Source organism: Asparagus officinalis, chromosome 1, assembly GCF_001876935.1.
Source record: "Asparagus officinalis chromosome 1, Aspof.V1, whole genome shotgun sequence".
NCBI lineage: Eukaryota > Viridiplantae > Streptophyta > Magnoliopsida > Asparagales > Asparagaceae > Asparagus > Asparagus officinalis.
Window position 1 is genome coordinate 13,992,121 of NC_033794.1, and position 9,912 is coordinate 14,002,032.

A 9,912-nucleotide genomic window follows, 5' to 3' on the forward strand; every position below is an offset into this window, starting at 1 on the left:
AATTGCGGCTGTCTCTCTTCATTGGCTTCGTGCGAGGTAGCAGGGGAGAACGCGTGTGCAAGGGGTGGCAAGGCTTTTGTGAACGTAGTCTTTGGTCTTGGATTTGAGAGAGTTTTTCAGCATCCGTTTGTGTGAGATTTGAGAGTTTGTGTAATGGTTTAATTTGTGTGATTGTAAACCCTATTTGTATTCTCTCTCTCAAATAGTAGATCTCCCTCCTCCTTGCCCCGTGGACGTAGGCAATTTGCCAAACCACGTAAAACTTATGTGATTTGTTATTTGTGGCCATTGTAATAGTTTATTAGGTTCCCTTGACAGGTCAGTCCTAGAACTGATGAGAGGAAGAGCTAATATCTCACTTTGTTGAGATATTCGCTTTAGATTCTTGTTTCCTTGGTGAGACAGAAATTCTTATTGCGATCTTTCTCTCTTATTGTGCACCAGAAACTCTGCCGAAATTTTCGCTGCACATAACAAGTGGTATCAGAGCCCAAATTCAGATCTAGGGTTTTCTATTTTGGTTAGAGGAGTAGATCGATTTGAAAGCTCGTCTAGGACTTTGTTTGGTGATAAAGGTGGGATCTTTTGGTAAAGACTCTATCTTTTCAGTTTTGGATCTATTCTTCGTTCGTTGGTGCGTTGAGTAAGATGTCGGGAAAAGAAGGTGCTTCGGGTGTCGAGGGTGGTGCTTCTGGCACGAAGACCATTCGGAGTTTGAATATCCACTATATGAAGATAGATGTAGAGAAGTTTAATGACACAAACAACTTTAGATTATGGAGATGTGAGGTTTTGGATGCGCTGAACACGCAGAATTTAGAGGATACCTTGGAGTTAGATGGCAAGCCAGATGATATCGAAGAGAATATTTGGAAGAAGATGAATCGAACGGCGTATGGTGTGATTAGGTCTTGTTTGACTCAAGATCTAAAATATGATGTGATGAATGAGACTTCTGCGAAGAAGATTTGGGAGATTCTCAAAAGTAAGTATCTGACAAAGAGTGTTGAGAACCGCTTGCATTTGAAGAGGAGACTTTATCGTTTATAGTTGAAGAAGGAAACCTCAATTAGTGATCACATGAACACCTACACAAAACTTCTTACGGATTTGGCGAATACGGATGTCATAATTGAAGATAAGGACAAGACGTTGCTATTGTTGAGTTCCTTGCCCGACGAGAAATATGAGACCTTCGTTCTTACTCTGATTAATGGGAAGAAATCTCTTTCGTATAGTGAGGTGACTGCTGCACTTGTGAATTATCAGCTTCGAAAGAAGGATAAGGAGGCTTCAGTTAAGTCGGTAGCAGAGGCGTTGGCCGCAAGAGGGAAGGGTCCAAACCGGAAGAATTAAAAGTCACAGTCTAGAGTAGGACATCCTACAATTAGAAAAGATCAGTGTGCTTGGTGCAAGGAGACTGATCATTGGAAGAAAGACCGTCTAAAGCTCGACGAATGGATGAAGAATAAGCAGAAGGGAAAAGGAAAGCAACCATTATCAGAAGCAAACATCGTTATATCGGATGGTAATATTTCTGACTCTTCTATTTATTCGCTTTCTATCAGTCCTACAGATAGCTATCCGGAGGAATCTGAATGGATGTTGGATAGTGGTGCGACCTATCATGTATGCTCTAGAAGGGAATAGTTCTCCGGTTTTGAGAAGCTGGATAGTGGTGTGGTGTACATGGCTGATAACCGTGCATGCCAGGTCCTTGGGATAGGAAGAATTCACGTCAAGATGTTTGACGGGACTGTTAGGGAGTTATATGATGTGAGATATGTTCCTTCCTTGAGGAAGAACTTGATCTCGATTGGAGCTTTGGTTGGAGAGGGTCTGAATGTTCGAATTGAGGACATGATTCTCAAGATTGTGGAAGACTCTCAGATTGTGATGAAGGGCGTCAGAAGGAATAACCTGTATTACTTGACTAGAGGTATAGTAGCAGGTAGAGAAGTGGCGACTTCTATTGATTCGACTAGACTGCGACATTTGGGGCTTGGTCATTCCAGTATTAATTCCTTGCAAAGATTGAAAGAGGATGCGAAGACCTGCAGTTTGAAGTCCGGTGAACATGTTGATGTGAGCAAGAAGACCGAGGTGAAGTTTGACATCTCTATTCACCGTGCTAAGGGTCGTTCTGGAGGTGTTCATGTGGATGTTTGGGGGCCTTCCAAGGGGGCATCATTGAGAGGTAATAGATGTTTGGTTTCCTTTGTTGGTGGCTGTTCTAGGCGTGTTTGGGTTACAACCAAATTCCTATTGGAGAAAGTCCTAGTAGTCTCTAACAGATTGAAGAAGTATGAGATTGGCAGAAAGGTGAAGGTACTTCATTCTGGTTTTGGTAGGAGGTACAAGATGGACCTGTTTCTGTATTGGAGCCGAGCTCACGGCATTTCGAAACACTTCGTTGGAAAGAAAATCTTGGAGCAACTAGATAGGGTGGAAAATTTAGAGAGTCGTGCCTTGCTGGAGGAGGATCGGTGTTTGTTGTCAAGCAATGGTCTGCAGAAGAGTTTATGGACTGAAACTTCGACATATTCGAGCCATCTTATTAAAGAGTTGTCAACTGCTGTAATAGGAGGTAAAACTCAATTGGGTGTTTGGTCTGGTAGTGTCTCTTCGGTTGAGGCTTCAATGAGGGAGCTAATTGACTCTCAGTAGGTGGAGAGTTTTGGACAGACCTTAGATGTATCGCAGCGGGTAGAGAGTGATGCTACTCCATATTGGGTGGAGATTACTCCACATTCTCCGGATCATTCTGTATTATTTGGGATTCAAACTGAGGTGACACAGCTTGGGGATCAATTGGTTTTATATGTAGATGATGAGTTAGGTTTTGATTAGAGTGTAGCTAGTAGATGTAGTTTGCATATGACCATTGGTTTACCTCAGGTGGAGGTGTTTGATTCGTTACACTTTGAGGCCATTGGAGGTGCTATCAGTCACAGAATTGATGATATTGGAGGAGGGTTGCGAACTCTTCTATTGGATTGAGGTCGTTCGTGGCCATTTGGGTGAACTACGTTCGGCTTGATTCCTTGGGCAAGAGGATACGTAGGCAGTCTTTCAGATGCAGCCAGTTTTAGATTAGGTGATTTTGATGGGGGTGAGATTGTTTGGACTCTTATTTGGGTTCCTGACTTGTTGTGGATTGAGTCCGTTGTCGTAAATTAACTTCACGGCGTATTAGACACAACAAGTGGGATGTTTGTTTGCTTTGGTGTCGGCTCAATTTTAGAAAAACTTCACCAAGGTGGAGAATTGTGAACGTGGAGCCACCACGTGAATGAAGCGGAGAGCAAAGCAAAGGAGAAGGGGGGCCACCATGTGAATGAGCTGGAGACAAAGCGGACTTTAGCAGGACTACCCGATTACTGTTGCGGTCCTATAAATAATAACACGATTCCTAGGGTTTCGATGAGCAGGTGAATGGCAAAGAAAAAACTACAGTTGATTTTTGCTGCTGTGCAATGAGAAAACTTGGCAGAGCAAGGGCGGCGTGCAAGTGAAGATGGGAACTGCGGCTGTCTCTCTTCATTGGCTTCGTGTGAGGTAGCAGGAGAGAACGCGTGTGCAAGGGGCGTCAAGGCTTCTGTGAATGCCGTCTTTGGTCTTGGATTTGAGAGAGTTTTTTAGCATCCGTTTGTGTGAGATTTGAGAGTTTGTGTGAGGGTTTAATTTGTGTGATTGTAAACTGTAGGCATTAAAAAATTGCCCATATGTCCTCAAACACAGTGCAAGACAAGGAAAAGACGATAAACGTTATTATCCAAGTCAAAGGAATTCATCCAAAATCAGCAAGGCGACGAAGCGTACGCAAAACAAAGAAGCTGGAAGAATCACGAAACATTGCTTGGAAGCTCGAACAGTGCCAAGTCACCAAATGCTGACTCGCACAGTTCCGAGTCACCAAATGCTGACTCGCATAGTTCCGAGTCACCAGAAGCTGACTCGCACAGTCCCGAGTCACCAGAAGCTGACTCGCACAGTTCCGAGTCACCAGAAGCTGACTCGCACAGTTCCGAGTCACCAGAAGCTGACTCGCACAGTTCCGAGTCACCAGAAGCTGACTCACACATTTCCGAGTCACCAGAAGCTGACTCGCACAGTCCCGAGTCACCAGGACTCTTGTTGGATACAAAACCTCCCCAAACACGGATTTCGATGATTTTTAAGAATTCTTTCGTCCCAAAACCTCTCCAACTGCTCTGAGGTTATCTATAAACACGTTTAGACAGTTATAAACCGCAGATAACGTTTAAACATCAATTCCTACTAGGAGACACATCTCAAAAAGCCTATAAATAGAAGCCTAAGGTCTTCTTTCAAGGGGATCAGAGATCTGAGATTAAGAAGGCGAGGTGCTGTCAAATTGACCAGTCAACCACGAATTTCAGAGGAGAATCATCAGAGCTTGGCGAACACTTTCATAAAGAAAGCCCCTTCGAAAGGTTTGTGATTCTTTTCCCTTCTTTCCTCCGGATTAAACTTGGTTTTAATCTCGAGAAGAGCCACAATCTCGCTTGGTCGTGATTGTCGCTTCCGTAATTGTTTCCCTCGTGAAACAAGAGCGTAATTATATTGTCGATCGGCTTTGGTCTGCGGTGGTCCACGGACTAACGCGTCCCCGGCACAGGCAAAGATCCCACGCAAAGCAGCGGGAGATAAACTACTGCTGCGTTTTGTTTGATAAAGTTGTAATCTTTATTTTTCGTTTAAGAAGATCTTATAAAAAGATCAACTCTCTTTTCAGTTTGAACTTGTAATCGATAAACGGTGTAACAGGTTTGAAAACAATGGAAAAGACAACTTTTGACACAAACAAACTGGCGACCACAGTGGGAGCCGACAGCTTTTCATCAAAAGCTGTAGTGTCGCAACCAAAGATCGTCATACCGATCAACGAGGAGGTCGAGTACGAGTTCGACCAAGCAAAATATGAAGAGTACTTATCCTCCTCTTCCCGATCATCCTCCCCTCGTAGGAATAGGAGAAACTCCACAAGGAAAGGTCGAGGACATTTGGATTTGAAGGTTCAAAATCAAGAACCTCATCCCGCAGCGGTTCAAAAGACTCCTTGTGAAGCTGAAGCTACCAAGGCCGAACCAACTTTATCCAAGAGGGCGCGTCAAAGACGGCGTCAACTGGATGGAATCCGCTATGAAGCGGATCTGAAGTCTAGAGGACGCCAACAGGCACAGCAGCGACTTAGCGATTGGTCCAAACCAACGACAAATGAATGGGTCCCCGTTAAGAGGACACGTTCCACTTTTGAAGAATGAACCAAGAAGCGCCACGCTTTACTTGCGCACGCAAGAATCCTGGTACAAGAGGCCAAGAAACTACAAACAAGTACTGCAGACTTTAAACTGACGAAACCACGTCAAATCTGGAGGCCAAAATCCAGAACAAAGCCCGAAAAAACCGAGTCACTAAATGCTGGCTCGGCCAAGGCCGAGTCACTACTCCAATAGGTATATGAGTCTAAACTGTTTCCCACTTTTGACGGGAAGTTCCTGGAGGATGTTACACTAATATTCTTAAGGATAACCCGGTCAGGTAACTGAGAATAATGTCCGACCAGTTCCGTAGAGGAAGCTGGGGGTGGACGATTTATGTAACAGGAAGTTCCTAGAGAATCATATATTCTTAAGGATAACCTGAACATGCGATTGAGGATAACGTACTCCTCGTTATACCCAGTTCAGCAGAGGAAGCTGGGGGTGGATGATTCATGTAACGGGAAGTTCCCAAAAGAAATCCATATAGTGTATTCTTAGGGATAACCCGGTCACCACAGCAAGGTAATGAATAAGAAACTCCCATTCAAATTCTCATCACTCTTATTGCTAGAGTTTGGACATAATATTCAGAATTGGTCAAACCTTTCTACAGTTAGGACCAAAACCAAAACCCCTCTCGATTCCCCCCAATGAACGAGAGGTCCACAAATCGAGCGATCAAACCTTCCTACAGTTAGGATCGTCTCAAACCTCCCAATTGGTCAAACCTTCTTACAGTTAGGACCACAGTCAAAATCCCCTCTCGATTCCTCCAATGAACGAGAGGTCCACTTTCAAATCAAGTGATCAAACCTTCCTACAGTTAAGGTCAAAACCATAATTCCCTCTCGATAAACGAGAAATTCATCTTTAGTTCGGTAATCAAACCTTCCAACAGTTAGGATTATCTGAATCTTTTCGATTCTCGGAGTGGAGATCCCACTCTTAGTTTCACCTTTCCGGATTCTGGGGGTGGAGATCCCACCTCGAGTCTCCTTTCCAGCTGAAGATAGAATATAAAATTCTTCGTCTTCAGTGTCGGGAGATAGAATATAAAATTCTTCCTCTCCCATTTCGGGTTCGTCTTTGCCCCAAGAGAAGACACCACCTTTTTCAAATCCCAAAATTTGTGCCTCACAGGTACTAGGAAGTTTATCCCGAATCCTAAGCAGGGATAAGTCTGCGCCTAACACGCGCTGCCGGTTTAGTCTTTTTCCGTACAAAAAGACACCAGAGTTCGATTCTGGGGTATTCTATCCTGAAACCTAAGCAAGGATAAGTCTGCGCCTAACCCGCGCTGCCGGTTAGTTCTTAACCGTTGAAAAGAACATCCGTCCACATATTCAACATTGTGGCAGGTTGTTATTAATAACACCAAAATCCATGCCTTACACGCATGGGGAATTTCATCCTGAATCCTAAGAAAGGATATGCCGACGCCTAACACGCGTCGCCGGTTTAGTCTTTTACCGATTGAAAAAGACACCAGAATACCAGTCTGGGGTATTTTTATCCCGAAGCCTAAGTAGGGATAAGTCAACGTCTACCTTTCCCGCATCGATCTTTTCCGAAATTTATCAATTTAGGATTCATCCTAGGAAGTTTATCCCGAATCCTAAGCAGGGATAAGTCTGCGCCTGACACGCGCTGCCGGTCAGTTCTTAACCGTTTAAAAAGAACACCCGTTCATATATTCAACATTGTGGCATGTTGTTATTAATAACACCAGAATCCATGCCTTACACGCATGGGGAATTTCATCATGAATCCTAAGAAAGGATATGCCGACGCCTAACACGCGTCGCCGGTTTAGTCTTTCTCCGTAGAAAAAGACACCAGAATACCAGTCTGGGGTATTTTATCCCGAAGCCTAAATAGGGATAAGTGAGCGTCTAATACACGTTGTCGGGTAGTCTATTCCCGTGAGAAAGACGAAGTCTACGTATTCGAAGTCGTAGCGCCAAGTCTAAAAGAATTCAGTCTCTTAGCACAACGTCACATGCGGAACGGATTTAGACAATCCACATGCTAGCCCGACTCAAACGGTGGTCGGTAAAGGCTCATCAAACCCGTTGATGGCTGAGGGTTTGCCAAAAATCCTATAAATACGAGAGTTACTGAAGCATCAGCTTCGTTAGTTGGTCTCGTGACTTGAGCATCCAACGATATTCGAAACCCTAGGGTCAACGTCGGACAACGCGTAACCCTAGGTCAACGCCAGTCAACGCGTTGCGATCAAAAAAGTCAACGTACGACATTCAAAACCCTAGGGTCAACGCCGGTCAACGCGTAACCCTAGGTCAATGCCGATCAATGCGTTGCAATGAAAGAATCAATACTCCGAAAAGTATACGAGTATAAACTGCTTCTTAAAACTCCAATGGGTATACGAGTTTAAACTGTTTCCCACCCTCGACGGGAAGTTCCTGGAGAATATCGTATACAATATTCTTAAGGATAACCCGGCGACCTCCGATAAGTATATGAGGCTAAACTAACTTTCAGAACTCCCAAGAGTATACGAGTATAAACTGGTCCTCTCTGCTTCAAATGCATGACTTTTGGTCAACGTCTGTCAAGGTGTCACCAGATGGGAATTCCCCAACAACGAGGGTCAACTCAACGTTAAATCAGCGACGCCGTTTAGTTTCAAGATTTCAACAGCGGTCAGACGATAAACGCAGAGCCGTAAAAACTTCATCTATTCGACAGAACTCTGAATAGATTGAGGGCTGAAGGAGTCAAGAAATGAAACCCATGACAGGTCCTTCTGCAAATATAGCCTATCATATCCAAAGTATTTCAGGCTCCTCTATAAAAGAAACGAGACTGAAACACTTTGGAGGGGGTATCTGTAGGCGTTAAAAATTGCCCATAGGTCCTCAAACACAGTGCAAGACAAGGAAAAGACGATAAACGTTATTATCCAAGTCAAAGGAATTCATCCAAAATCAGCAAGGCGACGAAGCGTACGCAAAACAAAGAAGCTGGAAGAATCACGAAACATTGCTTAGAAGCTTGAACAGTGCCGAGTCACCAAATGCTGACTCGCACAGTTCCGAGTCACCAAATGCTGACTCGCACAGTTCCGAGTCACCAGAAGCTGACTCGCACAGTTCCGAGTCACCAGAAGCTGACTCGCACAGTTCCGAGTCACCAGAAGCTGACTCGCACAGTTCCGAGTCACCAGAAGCTGACTCGCACAGTTCCGAGTCACCAGAAGCTGACTCGCACAGTTCCGAGTCACCAAATGCTGACTCGCACAGTTCCGAGTCACCAGAAGCTGACTCGCACAGTTCCGAGTCACCAGAAGCTGACTCGCACAGTTCTGAGTCACCAGAAGCTGACTCGCACAGTTCCGAGTCACCAGAAGCTAACTCGCACAGTTCCGAGTCACCAGAAGCTGACTCGTACAGTTCCGAGTCACCAGAAGCTGACTCGCACAGTTCCGAGTCACCAGAAGCTGACTCACACATTTTCGAGTCACCAGAAGCTGACTCGCACAGTCCCGAGTCACCAGGACTCTTGTTGGATACAAAACCTCCCCAAACACGGATTTCGATGATTTTTAAGGATTCTTTCGTCCCAAAACCTCTCCAACTGCTCTGAGGTTATCCATAAACACGTTTAGACAGTTATAAACCGCAGATAACGTTTAAACATCAATTCCTACTAGGAGACACATCTCAAAAAGCCTATAAATAGAAGCCTAAGGTCTTCTTTCAAGGGGATCGGAGATCTGAGATTAAGAAGGCGAGGTGCTGTCAAATTGACCAGTCAACCACGAATTTCAGAGGAGAATCATCAGAGCTTGGCGAACACTTTCATAAAGAAAGCCCCTTCGAAAGGTTTGTGATTCTTTTCCCTTCTTTCCTCCGGATTAAACTTGGTTTTAATCTCGAGAAGAGCCACAATCTCGCTTGGTCGTGATTGTCGCTTCCGTAATTGTTTCCCTCGTGAAACAAGAGCGTAATTATATTGTCGATCGGCTTTGGTCTGCGGTGGTCCACGGACTAACGCGTCCCCGGCACAGGCAAAGATCCCACGCAAAGCAGCGGGAGATAAACTACTGCTGTGTTTTGTTTGATAAAGTTGTAATCTTTATTTTTCGTTGTAAGAAGATCTTATAAAAAGATCAACTCTCTTTTCAGTTTGAACTTGTAATCAATAAACGGTGTAACAGGTTTGAAAACAATGGAAAAGGCAACTTTTGACACAAACATAAACCCTATTTGTATTCTCTCTCTCAAATAGTAGATCTCCCTCCTCCTTGCCCCGTGGACGTAGGCAATTTGCTGAACCACGTAAAACTTGTGTGATTTGCTATTCGTAGCCATTATAATAGTTTATTAGGTTCCCTCGACAGGTCAGTCCTAGAACTGATAAGTGGAAGAGCTGATATCTCACTTTGTTGAGATATTCACTTCAGATTCTTGTTTCCTTGGTGAGACGGGAATTCTTATTGCAATCTTTCTCTCTTATTGTGCACCAAAAACTCTGCCAAAATTTCTGCTACGCACAACAGGTGAACCCATCGCCGGCGACGTGGTTGAAGGATATGACAATGAAGACCCCGTCAGTGAGCTCGGTGACCTGCGCGCCCAGCAGCGGCAGCGAGTGGCCG

At 44.5% G+C, this 9,912-nt stretch overlaps 1 protein-coding gene across 1 annotated transcript in view; it reads right to left on the reverse strand.

Moving 5' to 3' along the window:
• Positions 1-9,908, reverse strand: part of LOC109830856 (uncharacterized acetyltransferase At3g50280-like) — a gene marked incomplete at its 5' end in the record, with an annotated part of 10,964 nt that extends 1,056 nt beyond the window's left edge. Inside the window, one exon of the mRNA XM_020398218.1 lies at positions 9,809-9,908. Within this exon, the coding sequence (XP_020253807.1) occupies positions 9,809-9,908 (100 nt within the window). The remainder of the gene's footprint in view (positions 1-9,808) is intronic.